This window comes from Salmo trutta, unplaced genomic scaffold (genome assembly GCF_901001165.1).
Source record: "Salmo trutta unplaced genomic scaffold, fSalTru1.1, whole genome shotgun sequence".
Taxonomy (NCBI): Eukaryota; Metazoa; Chordata; class Actinopteri; order Salmoniformes; family Salmonidae; genus Salmo; species Salmo trutta.
Window position 1 is genome coordinate 81582 of NW_021822780.1, and position 20176 is coordinate 101757.

A 20176-nucleotide genomic window follows, 5' to 3' on the forward strand; every position below is an offset into this window, starting at 1 on the left:
CTCCAGAACGGTGACAGTTTAATTTCTCTTTTCATAAAAAATATTTAATAAATATTGACTTTCAAAATATTGCCAGAAATGCAACATCAACACATAATACATTCTCATAACACAAGGGTGGAAAAAAGGACAGGAAATGAATGTTGCCATGATCTCATAAAGAGAAAACATGTCCGTCTTAATAGTTGAAACAGAAGAACAGTCTTCCGCCAGCACACTACCAAGCAGGGTCAATGCTTGAACTAGCTAAATTGACTAAATATTTGTAAATAACTTGTTTTAAAAAAAATAAAACTTGGAACATTGTCCAACTGGGTCAACAACCAAAAACAGAAGTTTAGCAAGTTTAGCTTTCTCATGTCCACTGTTTCTCAATTTTTAAAGAAATATCACGTATAATTAATTACAATGAGTGAAAGTTTTCTTTCTTAAAAAAATAATGAAGTATGTTAAGCAGCTTGTCCGTGTTTTAATAGTGTGGGCATATAACGGGCATAAAATATATTCATGTGAGTAGACCGCAGCCAATGAGGAAATAGGAAGCTTTTTTTTTTCTTTTTTTTTAACGGTCTACTTGAGGTGTTTATTCTCTCCCACAAATACCAGGATGAGACAACATTATCTGGGTGTAAGTTAACAGAATATGGACACGAACACCAAAAGTCTGGTGGTGTATTTATTATAATTTTAGCTGGCTAACTAATTGATGCTGGTCTAGGATCCGTTTTTTTCCTTTCAGATAATAATGAAAAACATTTATATGAATGTTTTTCATTATTATCTGAAAGGAAAAAAACAGATCCTAGACCAGCATCAATTAGTTAGCCAGCTAAAATTATAATAAATACACCACCAGACTTTTGATGTTCCTAGATCCTAGATCAGCTCTCCTATTCTGAAATAATTTAAGAATACGGGCCCTGTTCGGTTTGTGCCATCTTGCCAAATCATGCATGCAATGGATTAATGGATTTGATAGCACAAACCGATCCGGGACTGTTGACCCTCTACCATTCAAGTATGATTGAGTTACATCCCAGATGACACCCTATTCCCTTTATAGTGCACTACTTTTGACCAGGGCCCATAGGGAATAGGGTGCCATGTGGGACAAGTCCTTGGTCTAGCTATGACTTTATGCGTGATTGGCAGATATACTTGTTTTTCAGGTTTCTGAGTGACTTAAGATGCTGCTAAAAGCTTTTTGTTCAATTAGTAGTGACAAGGAAAATGTCTGCCACTACACTCAATCTCTGAATCGTTTACAACCCAAAGCAACCATTTATTTGTATTTTGTTTATATTTCTTCTTCCCCTCTAGCCTGCAAAGTCTAAGCAACAATGAATGCTGTAGAATCATAAAAAAAATAAACAATTATTTCAGGCAACAAAAAAAAATCATTTTTTTGGGGGCATTTTGTGAAAGAAAAACATGTTCATTATCAAAAAATAAACTAAGCTGTCAAAACCTTACATCTAGAGACAGAACATATAAATAAAAAGGAATGATATCTTAAGGCTCTTGATTATTATTTAAGTTAATAAATCAAATATACACAATGATTAATAAAAAATACAAAAATAAATGTACATATTTACACATCCTAAACCGACACAAATTCTTCATATTGCCAGCAACTGCTGTCATCGACCCCGCCCACCCAAAGAATAAATAATTCTAAAGTTGTATTTATTTTGGTTTAATTTCATGACATTGCTGTGGTATGAAAGCTGAAAAGGCAAACAAAACTAGTTTATACCTACTAGAGGAGAGAGAGAAAAATACATTAAAACTATGTGTTTCTGAAATGGCACCCTATTCCCTACATAGTGCACTACTTTAGACCAGATCCCATAGGGCTCTGCTCAAAAGTAGTGTGTTATATAGGGAATAAGTGTTGTGTTGAAATGTGAAAACACAACACCTCTTATCCTGCCAACCAAAGCAACATTCTCTGCCAGTGTAGCCAGCAAGCTTTAAATGATCAGGGGCTATATCTAAAACAGCAACCTATTCCCTACAACGTACACTTGGCCCATAGGGCTCTGGTCAAAAGCAGTGGACTAAATAGGAAACAGGGTACCACATCTGACGTACCCAAGTATCTATTATATCCAAAACAAACCTTGTAGGTCACAGAATAATGACCTAACAGTTTAGGAACTACAAAACTACAAATCCCAGAACACCCCCTGGTCCTCTTCAGCATGAGCAAAGGGTTTGGTTGCACGGCAACACAGTGTCTACAGAGCGTGGTCAGAAGGACTACGTTGCCGGGATGACCATAATGTCCAGGAAGGGGAATTCTTTACACAGCGTTTATTTCCTGCCTTCAATGTCACTTCCTGCTATACGATGTAGTCCATCCTGTTCATGCTGTGTGCTGTCTCCAGGACCCTGTTGTCCAGGAAGGGGAATTCTTTACACAGCGTTTATTTCCTGCCTTCAATGTCACTTCCTGCTATACGATGTAGTCCATCCTGTTCATGCTGTGTGCTGTCTCCAGGACCCTGTTGTCCTGTTTATTAGTCCAGTTAGGATGTTTGGAGCTGGGCTGCACCGTGGTCCTGCCGTCCCCGTCGTTGGGCCCGTTGGCCCCCAGGCCTCCATTGAGGCCCCGGTCTTCCCGCTCCACCAGTGTGTAGGCAGGTTGTTTGGCTGTAACTGTGAAGCGTCCTTTATTCCCCATATGTCTCTCTTTATCGTTGTCCTCCTCCCCCTCCGGGGGGTGGTGTGTCCGTACCTTGGCGATGATCGAGTTCTTATCCTCAAGGTCCTTGATGGCCACCGATGATGTAAGATGGCCTCCGCCTCCGGCGTGTTTCTCATTGATCGGGTTCTTGATCTGGTTGAGCTGCTCACGCACATTGTTGGTTGTGTTGTCATCGGTTGCCACGGACGACAAGGCCCCGTTGCCATGGTGACCGCCATGTTTCCGACGGCGACGCACACAGTAGAGGACTGCTGAGACCAACGCTAGGATCCAGAGGAGAATGAAGACAGAGGACAGCAGGGGCACTAGGTAGTCTGGATAGGAGAGAAACAGGAATTCATCAACCATTTCATTGTTATTAAGAAAGACTACAAATGAGTCTGTCCTGAAATATATAAGTCATGTAACTTTAGGTCCCTCAAGTGTTAAACATCAACAAAGACTGTCTACTCCTACTAAAAGTTAGGAACGTCTACATAAAAAGACTGTTTACTCCTACTAAAGGTGGTAAACGTCAACATAAAGACTGTCTACTCCTACTACAGGTCTCGGTTTTCTGTCTGCAACATGAGTCTCAAAACCCCGTCCATTTGTCTGCAGCTTCCCTCACTCCATCTCCCTCGCCCCATCTCTCCACTCCATCTCCCTCGCCCCATCTCCCCCGCCCCATCTCCCCCGCCCCATCTCCCCCGCCCCATCTCCCCCGCCCCATCTCCCCCGCCCCATCTCCCCCGCCCCATCTCCCCCGCCCCATCTCCCCGCCCCATCTCCTCGCCCCATCTCCTCGCCCCATCTCCTCGCCCCATCTCTCCGCTCCATCTCTCCGCTCCATCTCTCCACTCCATCTCTCCACTCCAAGTTCCAAAACCTTTCCACATGAATGAAACCCTGGCTACAGCTCAAGGCTGTTAGACCTGCATTGCATTTCTGATAGAGAGGACTGGACCTATGAGCCCTGGTCCATGTGACTAATAGAGAGGACTGGACCTATGAGCCCTGGTCCATGTGACTGAGAGAGGACTGGACCTATGAGCCCTGGTCCATGTGACTAATAGAGAGGACTGGACCTATGAGCCCTGGTCCATGTGACAGAGAGGACTGGACCTATGAGCCCTGGTCAAAAGTAGTGCACTTAATAAGGGATAGGGTGTAATTCAGGTTGAGATATGGTTTTTCCATGAACGTGTAGAAGGTTAGAACTCAGGACAGTTCCTCAGTGTTTGTCTTTTTCTCATCTCTTCCATCCTTCCTACAAGTCTGTGCAGTTCGAAAGAGAGCGACAGACCGACAGAGAGAGACCAACAGAGAGAAAGAGACCGAGACACCGAAAGAGAGACCAGCAGAGAGAGAGAGAGAGAGACCGAGACACCGAAAGAGACCAGCAGAGAGAGACCGAGACACCGAAAGAGAGACCAGCAGAGAGAGACCGAGACACCGAAAGAGAGACCGAGACACCGAAAGAGAGACCAGCAGAGAGAGAGAGAGACCAACAGAGAGAGAGAGACACCGAGACACCGAAAGAGAGACCAGCAGAGAGAGGCCGAGACAGAGAGACCAACAGAGAGAGACCGAGACACCGAAAGGGAGACCAGCAGAGAGAGACCGAGACACCAAAAGAGAGACAAGCAGAGAGAGACCGAGACACCGAAAGAGACCAGCAGAGAGAGAGAGAGACCAACAGAGAGAGAGAGAGAGAGAGAGAGAGAGAGAGAGAGACACCGAGACACCGAAAGAGAGACCAGCAGAGAGAGACCGAGACACCAAAAGAGAGACAAGCAGAGAGAGAGAGAGAGACCGAGACACCGAAAGAGAGACCAACAGAGAGAGAGAGAGAGAGAGACCGAGACACTGAAAGAGAGACCAACAGAGAGAGAGAGAGAGAGAGACCGAGACACCAGCAGAGAGAGACCGAGACACCGAAAGAGAGACCAGCAAAGAGAGACCCGAGACACCAGCAAAGAGCGACCGAGTCAGAGAGAGTCCAGCAAAGAGAGACCAAGACAGAGAGAGAGACCAGCAAAGAGAGACCGAGACAGAGAGACCAGCAGAGAGAGACCGAGGCACCGAAAGAGAGAGCAGCAGAGAGAGACCGAGAGCATGCTTACCGATTTGGCTGTGTGTGTGTGTGTGTGTGTGTGTGTGTGTGTGTGTGTGTGTGTGTGTGTGTGTGTGTGTGTGTGTGTGTGTGTGTGTGTGTTTCTCAGCGGCAGCTGTCAATTGAGGTTTTGTCGTAAAACTAAGACCGTTGACGAAACAAAGACTGTTCTGCCGAGTTGTTCTGCGGAGTTACTCAAAGAAGGAAAGAGGGGGGCTTCACATCACTCTCTCCCTTGAGTATCTTACATAATTATTTACACATTCTCATTTTGCTCTTTTGTAGCTTTGCCAACTGTGTGTGTGTTTTCTATACCTGTTCGCACCTGTCCATGTAGGCTTTACAGACGCTCCCTACCCCTTGGATACAACCCTTCTAATGTAGTGTACCCTGCACGGACAACCCATGTGGAATTGCGGGTCTCTGGCAGCATTTGGAACTTCCTGATCTGCAGTCAAGAACACAGAGTTCATCTCAGCTTTCTGGCCCTGACAGGGACATGGATCACCCCCAGAGAACACAGGGTTCATCTCAGCCTAGGCTGCTCTTCAGTCAGTAGACTTTCTGGCCCTGACAGGGACATGGATCATCCCCCAGAGAACACAGAGTTCATCTCAGCCTAGGCTGCTCTCTCTTCATCTGACTATGTTTTCTCTCATAGTCCAAGAAGCATCTGGTCATTGCCGGTGATAGCAGCAGGTCTGCTCATTTCTCCTAAGTGGAGATTTTCTCCTTTCTCCCTCTCACCTGTCCATCTCCTCATTTGAATTCCATGCTGTCACTGTCACTTGTCCACTCAAGCTTAACATTGTCATTTATTGCCCACCAGGTGCCTTTGGAGAGTTCCTCAATGAGCTTGACACCTTGATAAGCTAATTTCCTGACGATGGCTCACCGCTCTTCGTACTTGGCGACTTAAACCTCCCGACGTCAATCTTTGATTAATTTCTTTAAAACCTCTTTCCCCTCCTTGCCTCTTGACCTTTCCCAGTCTCCTCCCATTCACAAGGCAGGCAGTGTGTTTGACTTCATCTTCACTAGAGGCTGTTCTGCTACTAATCTCATTGCAACCTCCCTCCAGGTCTCTGATCTCCCTCACTCCATCTCCCTCCTGATTCTGCCTCTTTGACCCTACTCTCCTCCCTTTCTGCATCCGATGACTGGCACTGTCCCCTTTCCTCCCGGCCGGCTCAGCCCTCCCCTCCTGCTCCGTGGCTGAGTGACTCATTGTGATCTTACAGAACAGGGCTGTGGGCAGCTGAGCGAAAATGGAGGAAAATTAAACTTCCGGAGGACCTATCATCCTTTCACTCCCTCCTCTATACTTTCTCTTTATCCGCTGCTAAAGCCACTTTCTACCACAAAATTTCAAGCTTCTGCCTCCTCTCTGCGGACGACTGTCAACCACTCAGCCTATTGAGTCCACTGGTCTCACTCATTCACTCAGCCTATTGAGTCCACTGGTCTCACTCATTCACTCAGCCTATTGAGTCCACTGGTCTCACTCACACATAACTACCCTACGCCTTGACCTCTTTCTCCCCTCTCTCCAGTTGACATCCTGCAACTAGTGAGGTCTGTCTGACCGACAACCTGCCCTGCCCTGCCCTGCTCGACCCCATCCCCTCCTCCAGACCTTCTCCCATTCCTCACTTCCCTCATCAACTCATCCCTGACCACTGGCTGCGTCTCCTCTGACTTCAAAAAATGGCCTGAGTTGCTCCCCTCCTCAAGAAACCAACACCGGACTCATCTGACGTCAAAAACTATGGATCTGTATCCCTTCTTTCTGTTCTTTCCAAAACACTTGAGCGAGGCAGTTAACCCAGGGAAGGCCTGCCAGCGCCAAGACCTGTCCATCACGGTTGACAACTCCACCATGTCCCCCTCCCAGAGTGCAAAAAACCTTGACGTGACCCTGGACAACACCCATTTGTTCTCTGCAATCATCAAAGCAGTGACCCACTCCTACAGGTTCATGCTCCACAACATTCGTAGAGTACGACCCTACCTCACACAGGAAGTGACGCAGGTCCTAATCCAGTCACTTGTCCTCTCCCGTCTGGACTACTGCAACTCGCTGTTGGCTGGGCTCCCCAATTGTGCCATCAAAACCCTGCAACTTATCCAGAATGCTAAAGCCCGCCTGGTGTTTAACCTTCCCAAATTCTCCCATGTCACCCTGCTCCTCCGCACACTCCACTGACTTCCAGTTGAAGCTCCGATCCACTACAAGACCATGGTGCTTACCTACGGAACAGCAAGAGGAACTGGCCCTCCCTACCTTCAGGCTATGATCAAACCCTACACCCCAACCCAAGCACTCTGTTCTGCCACCTCAGGTCTCTTGGCCCTCCCAACCCTAAGGGAGGGAAGCTCTCACTCAACCCAAGCTCTTCTCTGTCCTGGTACCTCAAATGGTGGACCCAGCGTCCCCCTGAAGCTAGGACAGCAGAGTCCCTGCCCATCTTCTGAAAAACATCTGAAACCCTACCTCTTCAAACAGTATCTTAAATAATCCTCCTCCTCACCTCGACCCCACTCCCAAAAATAACACCTAACCAGCACTTGCACCCCCCCCCACCACCCTTCTAACGCTGACTACTGATAGGTACGTTATTGAGGACAAATGTAATTTCTATGCCTGTGATAGCTTGGTGAGACAACCACTTATCTTAAGACGAATTCAGTAACTTTAAGTGACTCTGGATAAGAGCTTCCGCTAAATGACTAACGTGTACATGTGTGTTTTGTACCTGTCTGGCTGTATCTTGTGTGTGTGTGTGTGTAGACGATCCGTACCAGTTTAGCTGTGCGTGTGTGTGTGTGTGTGTGTGTGAGAATCGTACCTGTCTGGCTGGCGCTAGGCCTCCGCTGCACACGGACCTTGGCGATGGCGGTGACGATGCTGTTATTGCCATGGTGTTTAGACACCAGATCGATGATTCTATCTGTTATCTCCTTTACAGGTGAGCTGTCCATCAGGTGGTCCTCTGTGTACTAAAGAGAGAGAGAGAGAAGGGGGGGGGGTTATACTGGTTGGGTATCTGTTATCTCCTTTATAGGTGATCTGTCCATCCACTGGTCTACTGTGTACTGGGGAAAGCGAGAGAGAGAAGCGAGAGAGAGAGAGGGGGGGGGTATACTGGTTGGGTATCAGTTATATACTTTATAGGTGATCTGTCCATCCACTGGTCTACTGTGCACTGGGGAAAGCGAGAGAGAGAAGCGAGAGAGAGAGAGGGGGGGGTATACTGGTTGGGTATCAGTTATATCCTTTACAGGTGAGCTGTATCTTCTGTGTACTGATAGAAAAACACTAGGGATGGGCATTTGAAATCACTATTCGAATAATATTACATTTCTTCGGATAGTCAAAAAAAAAGTTTAACTTGGGGACTGGCTTTCTGCATAGCCTGAGCGACTTGGGTGCTGCTTGCTTACATCATAATATAATTGTGTGCAGCAATGTCACAAAGATAGTTTAATTTAGAGAAGGCCTTTTCATTGTTAACATTATTGTTATGATTTATGATTACTCTTACACGTATTGGAATACTAACTAATGTCTGTTGGGATGTTGGAATAACCATGTCCATCCCTACAACACACAGGGAAAAGTGTAATGCTTCATCAGGGCCCGTATTCATAATTGGAGTGCTGATCTAGGCTCGGGTCCCCATCGCCATTTAATCTTACTCATTATGAGCTAAAAGGCAAACACCTGATTCTACATCAGCAGGAGACACTTTATGAATACAGGCCCAGATGACTGAAAACCAAGAAAACAGACTGGAAGAGAGGGAAAATGTTATTGACGATCTTGATATACCGTGTCTATCAGATTATGTCTATCAGATTATGTCTATCAAATTAATTGTTTTCTGGCTTCAGCGAAACACTAAATCTCACAACAGCCAGCCAGCGTATCTAATCAGTAACTATTATCCAGAGCACGGTGACAAATACAATTAAATAGAACACAAAATTGTAAAATAATGCATGTCTGTCTATGGCGTAACCAGGCCAGCCCAGTACAGCTCTGCTTGGCTCCGTAGTGTGAAAAGGGTGACAGATTTATGAAGACTAAGGGAGATCCTTCATGCTTTACTTTGCAGACCATACACTATGTTTCATTTTCCTTACAGTCCACAGAAATGTGTATTTTTGCTTTTAACCCCGAGACACACTCACACAGGTGACAAGATGTGACTTACGATGCTGAGATGAATCTCGTTGCTGGCGGAGGTTGAAGGGTCACAGGTTATGGAAACAGAATACTCAGAGGACACATTATTCAGCACATACAGTTGTCTCAGCTGCTTACACACTGCCTCGATACTCAGACCCTGGAGAGAGACAGAGAGAGAGAGAAAGTTAAACATTGCCTCGATGCTCAGGCCCTGAGGAGAGAGAGAAAGTTACACACTGGAGAGAGAGACAGAGAGAGGAGAGAAAGTTACACACTGCCTCAATACGCAGACGAGAGACACTGCCTCGATACGCAGACGAGAGAGACACTGCCTCGATACGCAGACGAGAGAGAAGTTATACACTGGAGAGAGAGACCGAGAGGGACAGTCTACCTGAACAGAGCAATTCTTAAATCATGAGGCATCAAAGTTAAAGGAACTGAATAATATTAAGAAATGCTACAGACAGAAGGAATGTAGTGTGGAAACCTACCAAAAAACTATTAGGCAACAACAAATTCAATCCCTTTAAGACAACTTCCTGGACAAAACCTTTCACTGTAATAGTGAAAGTGTAAACTCGGCAGTAGAAAACAAACAGGGAAGCTGAAAGGTCAAATGTACTATCTAAAAATAAAAGAAATTGAGAAATCTATCCAAAAAAAACCCAGAGAGACCCAGAAAACCTGAGCCTATGACTTCACTATGGTGAATCACTAAAACAATACAGAAATACACTACAGAAAAAGGAACAGCACGTCAGAAATCAGCTCAAATGTATTTGAAGAATCCATATTATCTAACCACTTCTGTGAAAATTGGAAAACACTAAACAAACATGAAGAGTTATCTATCCAAAACGGAGATGTATGGATAAACCAATTCTCCAATATTTTTAGCTCTATAACAAAGAACAAAGAGCAAGAACATGATCAAATACAAATCTTAGAATCAACTATTAAAGACTACCAGAACCCACTGGATTCTCCAATTACATTGATTGAACTACAGGACAAAATACAAACTCTCCAACCCAAAAAGGCCTGTGGTGTTGATGGTATCCTATATTAAATGATCAAATATACAGACCACAAATTCCAATTGGCTATACTTAAACATCATCCTCAGCTCTGGCATCTTCCCCAGTATTTGGAACCAAGGACTGATCACCCCAATCCACAAAAGTGGAGACCAATTTGACCCCAATAACTACCGTGGGACATATTCGTAAACAGCAACCTCGGGAAAATCCTCTGCATTATTGTCAACAGAAACCTTGGGAAAATCCTCTGCATTATCATCAACAGAAGACTTGTACATTTCCTCAGTGAAAACAATGTACTGAGCAAAAGTCAAATTGGCTTTTTACCAAATTACCATACGACAGACCACGTATTCACCCGGCACACCCTAATTGACAAACAAACAAACCAAAACAAAAGGCAGTCTTCTCATGCTTTGTTTACTTCAAAAAAGCTTTTGACTCAATTTGGCACAAAGGTCTGTTATACAAATTTATGAAAGTGGTGTTGGGGGGAAAAACATACGACATTAAAATCCATGTACACAAACAACAAGTGTGTGGTTAAAATGGGCAAAAAACACATCTGCATCCCTGTCTTACCAGGGGGTGAGACAGGGATGCAGCTTAAGCCCCACCCTCTTCAACATATATATCAACGAATTGGCGAGGGCAATAGAACAGTCTGCAGCACTCGGCCTCACCCTACTAGAATCTGAAGTCAAATGTCTACTGTTTGTTGATGATCTGGTGCTTCTGTCCCTAACCAAGGAGGGCCTACAGCAGCACCTAGATCTTCTGTACAGATTCTGTCAGACCTGGGCCTTGACTGAGATTTACTGTAAGACAAAAACAGACACTGTTGCCCTAGAGCACACGAAAACTATACATGCCTCGGCCTAAACATCAGCGCCACAGGTAACTTCCACGAAGCTGTGAACGATCTGAGAGACAAGGCAAGAAGGGCCTTCTATGCCATCAAAAGGACCATAAATTGAATCATTTATAGAACCCATTGACCCTTTATGGTTGTGAGGTATGGGGACCGGTCACCAACCAAGAATTCACAAAACGGGACAAACACCAAATTGAGACTCTGCATGCAGAATACTTCAAAAATATCCTCAGTGTACAACGTAAAACATCAAGAACATTCAGACACCTTGATTTTCAGCCTTATTCTAAAATGGACTAAATTGTTTTTCCCCCCACATCAATCTACACACAATACCCCATAATGACAAAGCAATAGAAATGTATGAAGAAAAAAAATGAAATATAAAATTTGCATAACTATTCAGACCCTTTACTTTGTTGAAGCGCCTTTGGCAGCGATTACAGCCGCGAGTCTTCTTGGGTATGACGCTACAAGCTTGGCATACCTGAATTTGTTGAGTTTCTCCCATTATTCTCTGCAGATCCTCTCAAGCTCTGTCAGGTTGGATGGGGAGAGTTGCTGCACATCTATTTTCAGGTCTCTCCAGAGATGTTCGATTGGGTTCAATTCCGGGCTCTGGCTGGGTCACTCCAGGACATTGAGACTTGTCCCGAAGCCACTCCTGCGTTGGCTTGGCTGTGTGCTTTGGGTCGTTGTTTTTCCAGAGTCAGTAGAAAGGCCTCTTTAGTGTCCTAAGTTTTCATAACTGTGACCTTAATTGCCTAACGTCTGTAAGCTGTTAGTATCTTTTCGACCGTTCCCCAGGTGCATGTTCATTAATTATTTATGGTTCATTGAACAAGCATGGGAAACAGTGTTTAAACCCTTTACAATGAAGATCTGTGAAGTTATTTGGATTTTTACAAATTATCTTTCAAAGACAGGGTCCTGAAAAAGGGATGTTTTGTTTTTTGCTGAGTTTAGAAACATCTCAAGGATGATCAATGGAAACAGGATGCACCTGAGCTCAATTTCGAGTTTCATAGCAAAGGGTCTGAAAACTTCTGTAAATATGTTTTTTTTAATACATTTGCAAACATTTCTAAAAACCTGTTTTCGGTTTGCCATTATCAAATCAAACTTTGTCACAAGACTAGACTTTACTGTGAAATGCTTACTTGCATGCCCTTAACCAACAGTACAGTTCAAGAAGAGTTAAGAAAATATTTACAAAGTAGACTAAAATAAAAAGTATTAATACAAAAGTAACAATAAGAATAACAATAATGAGGTTATATACAGGGTGTTACGGTACAGAGTCAATGTGGATGCTATATACAGGGTGTTACGGTACAGAGTCAATGTGGAGACTATATACAGGGGGTACCGGTACAGAGTCAATGTGGAGGCTATATACAGGGTGTTACAGTACAGAGTCCGTGTGGAGGCTATATACAGGGGGCACCGGTACCGAGTCAATGTGGAGGTTATACACAGGGGGCACCGGTACCGAGTCAGTGTGGAGGCTATATACAGGGAGCACCGGGACAGAGTCAGTGTGGAGGCTATATACAGGGTGTTACGGTACTGAGTCAATGTAGAGGCTATATACAGGGTGTTACGGTACTGAGTCAATGTGCAGGGGTACAGGTGGGGTATTGTGTGTAGATTGATGACGAACATTTTTAATTTAATCCATGTTAGAATAAGGCTGTAACGTAACAAAATGTGGAAAAGGGGAAGGGGTATGAATACTTTCCGAATGCACTGTAGGTAGGGATATAAAGTGACTAGGCAACAGGATAGATAATAAACAGTAACAGCAGTGTATGTGATGAGTCAAGAGTTTAAATAGTTAACCAATTGGTACCCGGACTAACTATTTATCAGTCTTATGGCTTGGAGGTAGAAGCTGTTCAGGGTCCTGTTGTTTCTAGACTTGGTTCAGCAGTACGGCTCGCCGTGAGAACAGTCTAGGACTTGGGTGGTTGGAGTCTATGATAATTTTTAGAGCCTTCCTCTGACACCGCCTGGGTATAGAGGTTTTATGGGTGTTCTTCATCTGAAACCCAAACTAGACCATCCATAACAGCTGTCAAGAGAATGAGTTAATACTTTGACCGCAATGTAGGATTATTGTAAGATGAATGTCAGAACACACACACACACACACACACACACACACACACACACACAGAGGAGATCATGTGAATCTAAGTTGTAACAGGACCGCTGGCGACTCCACCAGCACAAAGCGTCATCACTCTGCAGATGTCTAACAAGCGTGACAGCTTTAGCTTCAGACAGTGACAGCGTTCTGCAGTCCCCATCTCTCCTCATCGAGTGGTTTAGCAGAAGAAAACCTTTTCTGGAGGAAGCCTGGCACCACCCATACGGGTGAAGCATGGTGGAGGCAGCATCCATACGGGTGAAGCATGGTGGTGCCAGCATTCATACGGGTGAAGCATGGTGGTGGCACCATCCATACGGGTGAAGCATGGTGGTGGCAGCATCCATACGGGTGAAGCATGGTGGTGGCAGCATCCATACGGGTGAAGCATGGTGGTGCCAGCATTCATACGGGTGAAGCATGGTGGTGGCACCATCCATACGGGTGAAGCATGGTGGTGCCAGCATTCATACGGGTGAAGCATGGTGGTGGCACCATCCATACGGGTGAAGCATGGTGGTGGCAGCATCCATACGGGTGAAGCATGGTGGTGGCAGCATCCATACGGGTGAAGCGTGTTGGTTGCAGCATCATGCTGTGGAGGATGTTTTTCAGCAGCAGGGACTGGAGGACTAGTCAGGATCGAGAGAGAGATCCTTGATTAAAAACCTGCTCCAGAACACTCAGGACCTCAGACTGGGGCGAAGGTTCACCTTCCAACAGCACAATTACCCTAAACACACAGCCAAGACAACGCAGGAGTGCTTTCAGGACAATTCTCTGAATGTCCTTGAGTGGCCCAGCCAGAGCCCGGACTTGAACCTGATCTAACATCTCTGGAGACCTGAAAATAGCTGTGCAGTGATGTCCCCATCCAACCTGACAGAGCTTGAGAGGATCAGCAGACAAGAATGGGAGAAACACTCCAAATTCAGGCGTGCCAAGCTTGTAGCGTTATACCTAAGAAGACTCAAGGCTGCAATCGCTGCCAAAGATGCTTCAACAAATTACTGAGTAAAGGGTCTGAAGACTTATGTGATATGTCTAAAAAACTGTTTTTGCTTTGTCATTATGGGGTTATTGTGATGTCATTATGGGGTATTGTGATGTCATTATGGGGTATTGTGATGTCATTATGGGGTATTGTGTATACATGAGGAAAAAATAACAATTTAATCCATTTTAGAAAAAGGCTGTATCATAAAATGTGGAAAAAGTCAAGGGGTCTGAATACTTTCCTAAATGCACTGTATATGTACAGTATCTACCTCAATGACCTCGTACCCCTGCACATCGATTCGGTACTGGCACCCCGTGTATATAGTGAAGTTATTGTTACTCATTTTGTATTTATTCCTTGTGTTATAATTTTTCTCTGCATTGTTGGGAAGGGCCCGTAAGCATTCACTGTTACCCTACACCTGCTGTTTACAAAGCATGTGACAAATAAAATGTGATCTGATTTGGATGAAAACAGCACAGGGACACAAAATGAGAAAGTCCCCTTTTCTCGTTCCTATAACGGGAACTGACTGAACCTATCAAGAGCAAGTCGGAGTTGGACTGGAAAACTTTCCCTAACCGGTCGGGATGAGTATCTGGTTTAGCTCAGAGCGATGTGTGTGCTTGTTCAGAACCCGGTCTGTCACAGTTGGCTGCGTTTACACAGGCATCCTAATTTTGATATTTTTCCACTTTTTGTCTTGACCAAATCAGATCATGTCTCTTCTGCTGATATTTGGCCAAAAGATCAGAATTGGGCTGCCTGTGTAAACTCAGCCATATTGAGCTAGAGAGTGACAGAGGAGCTGGGAGCGGAGGGCTGAGAGCGCAGAGCTGAGAGCGCAGGGCTGAGAGTGCAGGGCTGAGAGCAGCAGGGCTGAGAGCAGCAGGGCTGAGAGCGGAGGGTTGAGCAGCAGGGCACAGGGCTGAGAGCGGAGGGCTGAGAGCGGAGGGCTGAGAGCGGAGGGCTGAGAGCGGAGGGCTGAGAGCGGAGGGCTGAGAGCGGAGGGCAGAGAATTGAGCAGCAGGGCAGAGGGTTGAGCAGCAGGGCAGAGAGTTGAGCAGCAGGGCAGAGGGTTGAGCAGCAGGGCAGAGGGTTGAGCAGCAGGGCAGAGGGTTGAGCAGCAGGGCAGAGGGTTGAGCAGCAGGGCAGAGGGGGACAGTTAAGAGACTGCGTAGTGCACTATATGGAATAGGGGTTTGAGTTGAACAATAGAAGAGGAGGGGAAAAGGACTGTGACTCACCCTGGGCATGGTCTCTTTGGTGAACGTAAACGTGATGTTGGAGCAGCTGTCGTCATGGTAACCGGAGCTGGGGTGACATTTGGTGGTTGGCGGGGAGGAGGGGTGGCACTCCCCAAGATTCAAACACGGCCGGACAAAACACTGCTCCTCCCTGATTGGTACACAGCTCTGACCAGACAGACACCCGGCACCGCCCCCTCGACCTTTGACCCCACCGCTGACCCTGCACGACTTAGGACCACACCACATCTGGAACACAACGAGACAAAATACCCAATCAAGATCCAGACAATAAGAGTCAGAAACCTACCTGGGTTCAAGTAGTATTTATTTGATTTCAAAATAGTTTCAGCGTCAGATAAGCAGGTTGCACTTTTGTGACTATTCCATTGGTTCTATTGCACCAGGCAAAGGTTGTTTGAGAGAAAACCCAGGTCGATGAAAGGTAAGAGAGAAGAGTAGTTCGTACGTACCCTGGTACACACCACCTTCCCATTAAAACACTGACAGGTGTTACAGTCTTCATCCCACTTAGCTCCTTCAGGGGTCGGACGACCGTTCACCAGGCATGGTCTCTGTGTCACTGTGACACAAAGACATAAAACAATCAGAACAATGAAGGCTCTCCTGACTGACTGTGTTAACCTGCCTTCCGACTGACTGTGTTAACCTGCCTTCCTGACAGACAGCCTGTGTTAATAACCTACCTTCCTGACAGACAGCCTGTGTTAATAACCTACCTTCCTGACAGACAGCCTGTGTTAATAACCTACCTTCCTGACAGACAGCCTGTGTTAATAACCTACCTTCCTGACAGACAGCCTGTGTTAATAACCTACCTTCCTGACAGACAGCCTGTGTTAACCTGCCTTCCTGACAGACAGCCTGTGTTAACCTGCTTTCCTGACAGCCTGTGTTAACCTTCCTGACAGACAGCCTGTGTTAACCTACCTTCCTGACAGCCTGTGTTAACCTGCCTTCCTGACAGACAGCTTGTGTTAACCTACCTTCCTGACAGACAGCCTGTGTTAACCTACCTTCCTGACAGACAGCCTGTGTTAATCTACCTTCCTGACAGCCTGACTGTGTTAACCTGCCTTCCTGACAGCCTGACTGTGTTAACCTGCCTTCCTGACAGCCTGACTGTGTTAACCTACCTTCCTGACAGCCTGACTGTGTTAACCTGCCTTCCTGACAGCCTGACTGTTAACCTGCCTTCCTGACAGACAGCCTGTGTTAACCTCTCTTCCTGACAGACTGTGTTAACCTGCCTTCCTGACAGACTGTGTTAACCTGCCTTCCTGACAGACAGCCTGTGTTAACCTACCATCCTGACAGACAGCCTGTGTTAACCTACCTTCCTGACGGCCTGACTGTGTTAACCTACCTTCCTGACAGACAGCCTGTGTTAACCTGCCTTCCTGACAGCCTGACTGTGTTAACCTGCTTTCCTGACAGCCTGACTGTGTTAACCTACCTTCCTGACAGACTGTGTTAACCTACCTTCCTGACAGACTGTGTTAACCTACCTTCCTGACAGAATGTGTTAACCTACCTTCCTGACAGCCTGACTGTGTTAACCTGCCTTCCTGACAGACAGCCTGTGTTAACCTGCCTTCCTGACAGACAGCCTGACTGTGTTAACCTACCTTCCTGATAGACAGCCTGACTGTGTTAACCTACCTTCCTGACAGCCAGCTGGTGATAACCTACCTTCCTGACAGCCAGCTTGTGTTAACCTACCTTCCTGACAGACTGTGTTAACCTACCTTCCTGACAGACTGTGTTAACCTACCTTCCTGAAAGCCTGACTGTGTTAACCTGCCTTCCTGACAGACAGCCCGTGTTAACCTACCTTCCTGACAGACAGCCTGACTGTGTTAACCTACCTTCCTGACAGACTGTGTTAACCTACCTTCCTGACAGCCTGTGTTAACCTACCTTCCTGACAGCCTGACTGTGTTAACCTGCCTTCCTGACAGACAGCCCGTGTTAACCTGCCTTCCTGACAGACAGCCCGTGTTAACCTGCCTTCCTGACAGGTAGTCTGTGTTAACCAGCCTTCCTGACAGACAGCCTGTGTTAACCTGCCTTCCTGACAGACAGCCTGTGTTAACCTACCATCCTGACAGACAGCCTGTGTTAACCTACCTTCCTGACAGCCTGACTGTGTTAACCTACCTTCCTGACAGACAGCCTGTGTTAACCTACCTTCCTGACAGCCTGTGTTAACCTGCCTTCCTGACAGACAGCTTGTGTTAACCTACCTTCCTGACAGACAGCCTGTGTTAACCTACCTTCCTGACAGACAGCCTGTGTTAACCTGCCTTCCTGACAGCCTGACTGTGTTAACCTGCCTTCCTGACAGCCTGACTGTGTTAACCTGCCTTCCTGACAGCCTGACTATGTTAACCTGCCTTCCTGACAGACAGCCTGACTGTGTTAACCTACCTTCCTGATAGACAGCCTGACTGTGTTAACCTACCTTCCTGACAGCCAGCTTGTGTTAACCTACCTTCCTGACAGACTGTGTTAACCTACCTTCCTGACAGACTGTGTTAACCTACCTTCCTGACAGACTGTGTTAACCTACCTTCCTGACAGCCTGACTGTGTTAACCTGCCTTCCTGACAGACAGCCCGTGTTAACCTACCTTCCTGACAGACAGCCTGACTGTGTTAACCTACCTTCCTGACAGCCAGCCTGACTGTGTTAACCTACCTTCCTGACAGCCAGCCTGACTGTGTTAACCTACCTTCCTGACAGCCAGCCTGACTGTGTTAACCTACCATCCTGACAGACAGCCTGTGTTAACCTACCTTCCTGACAGACAGCCTGTGTTAACCTACCTTCCTGACAGCCTGTGTTAACCTGCTTTCCTGACAGACAGCTTGTGTTAACCTACCTTCCTGACAGACAGCCTGTGTTAACCTACCTTCCTGACAGCCTGACTGTGTTAACCTACCTTCCTGACAGACAGCCTGTGTTAACCTACCTTCCTGACAGCCTGTGTTAACCTGCCTTCCTGACAGCCTGACTGTGTTAACCTGCCTTCCTGACAGCCTGACTGTGTTAACCTACCTTCCTGACAGCCTGACTGTGTTAACCTGCCTTCCTGACAGCCTGACTATGTTAACCTGCCTTCCTGACAGACAGCCTGACTGTGTTAACCTACCTTCCTGATAGACAGCCTGACTGTGTTAACCTACCTTCCTGACAGCCAGCTTGTGTTAACCTACCTTCCTGACAGCCAGCTTGTGTTAACCTACCTTCCTGACAGACTGTGTTAACCTACCTTCCTGACAGACTGTGTTAACCTGCCTTCCTGACAGACAGCCTGACTGTGTTAACCTGCCTTCCTGACAGACAGCCCGTGTTAACCTACCTTCCTGACAGACAGCCTGACTGTGTTAACCTACCTTCCTGACAGCCAGCCTGACTGTGTTAACCTACCTTCCTGACAGCCAGCCTGACTGTGTTAACCTACCTTCCTGACAGCCAGCTTGTGTTAACCTACCTTCCTGACAGCCTGACTGTGTTAACCTGCCTTCCTGACAGACAGCCCGTGTTAACCTGCCTTCCTGACAGGTAGTCTGTGTTAACCTGCCTTCCTGACAGACAGCCTGTGTTAACCTACCTTCCTGACAGACAGCCTGTGTTAACCTACCTTCCTGACAGCCTGTGTTAACCTGCCTTCCTGACAGACAGCTTGTGTTAACCTACCTTCCTGACAGACAGCCTGTGTTAACCTACCTTCCTGACAGACAGCCTGTGTTAACCTACCTTCCTGACAGCCTGACTGTGTTAACCTACCTTCCTGACAGACAGCCTGTGTTAACCTGCCTTCCTGACAGCCTGACTGTGTTACCCTGCCTTCCTGACAGCCTGACTGTGTTAACCTGCCTTCCTGACAGCCTGACTGTGTTAACCTGCCTTCCTGACAGCCTGACTGTGTTAACCTACCTTCCTGACAGCCTGACTGTGTTAACCTGCCTTCCTGACACCCTGACTTTGTTAACCTGCCTTCCTGACAGCCTGACTGTGTTAACCTACCTTCCTGACAGACAGCCTGTGTTAACCTCTCTTCCTGACAGACAGCTTGTGTTAACCTGCCTTCCTGACAGACAGCTTGTGTTAACCTACCTTCCTGACAGACAGCCTGTGTTAACCTACCTTCCTGACAGACAGCCTGTGTTAACCTACCTTCCTGACAGACAGCCTGTGTTAACCTACCTTCCTGACAGCCTGACTGTGTTAACCTACCTTCCTGACAGCCTGACTGTGTTAACCTGCCTTCCTGACAGCCTGACTGTGTTAACCTGCCTTCCTGACAGCCTGACTGTGTTAACCTGCCTTCCTGACAGCCTGACTGTGTTAACCTACCTTCCTGACAGCCTGACTGTGTTAACCTGCCTTCCTGACAGCCTGACTGTGTTAACCTACCTTCCTGACAGACAGCCTGACTGTGTTAACCTACCTTCCTGACAGACAGCCTGTGTTAACCTCTCTTCCTGACAGACTGTGTTAACCTGCCTTCCTGACAGACAGCCTGTGTTAACCTACCATCCTGACAGACAGCCTGTGTTAACCTACCTTCCTGACAGACAGCCTGTGTTAACCTACCTTCCTCAGACAGCCTGTGTTAAACTACCTACCTTCCAGACAGCCTGACTGTGTTAACCTACCTTCCTGACAGACAGCCTGTGTTAACCTACCTTCCTGACAGACAGCCTGTGTTAACCTACCTTCCTGACAGACTGTGTTAACCTGCCTTCCTGACAACCTGACTGTGTTAACCTACCTTCCTGACAGCCTGACTGTGTTACCCTGCCTTCCTGACAGCCAGCCTGTGTTAACCTG

The 20176-nt window shown here is 46.6% G+C and overlaps 1 protein-coding gene across 1 annotated transcript in view; it reads right to left on the reverse strand.

Annotated features, from left to right (window-relative positions):
* Positions 1-1174: 1174 nt before the first annotated feature.
* LOC115184391 (protein jagged-1b-like) overlaps positions 1175-20176 on the reverse strand; it is a 20497-nt gene continuing 1495 nt past the window's right edge. The window contains exons 3-8 of the mRNA XM_029745342.1: positions 15790-15899; positions 15317-15565; positions 9026-9157; positions 7658-7808; positions 2507-3027; positions 1175-2393 (exon numbers count right to left, since the gene is read on the reverse strand). Of these exons, the coding sequence (XP_029601202.1) occupies positions 2349-2393; positions 2507-3027; positions 7658-7808; positions 9026-9157; positions 15317-15565 (1098 nt within the window). The 5' untranslated portion in view covers positions 15790-15899 and the 3' untranslated portion in view covers positions 1175-2348. The remainder of the gene's footprint in view (positions 2394-2506; positions 3028-7657; positions 7809-9025; positions 9158-15316; positions 15566-15789; positions 15900-20176) is intronic.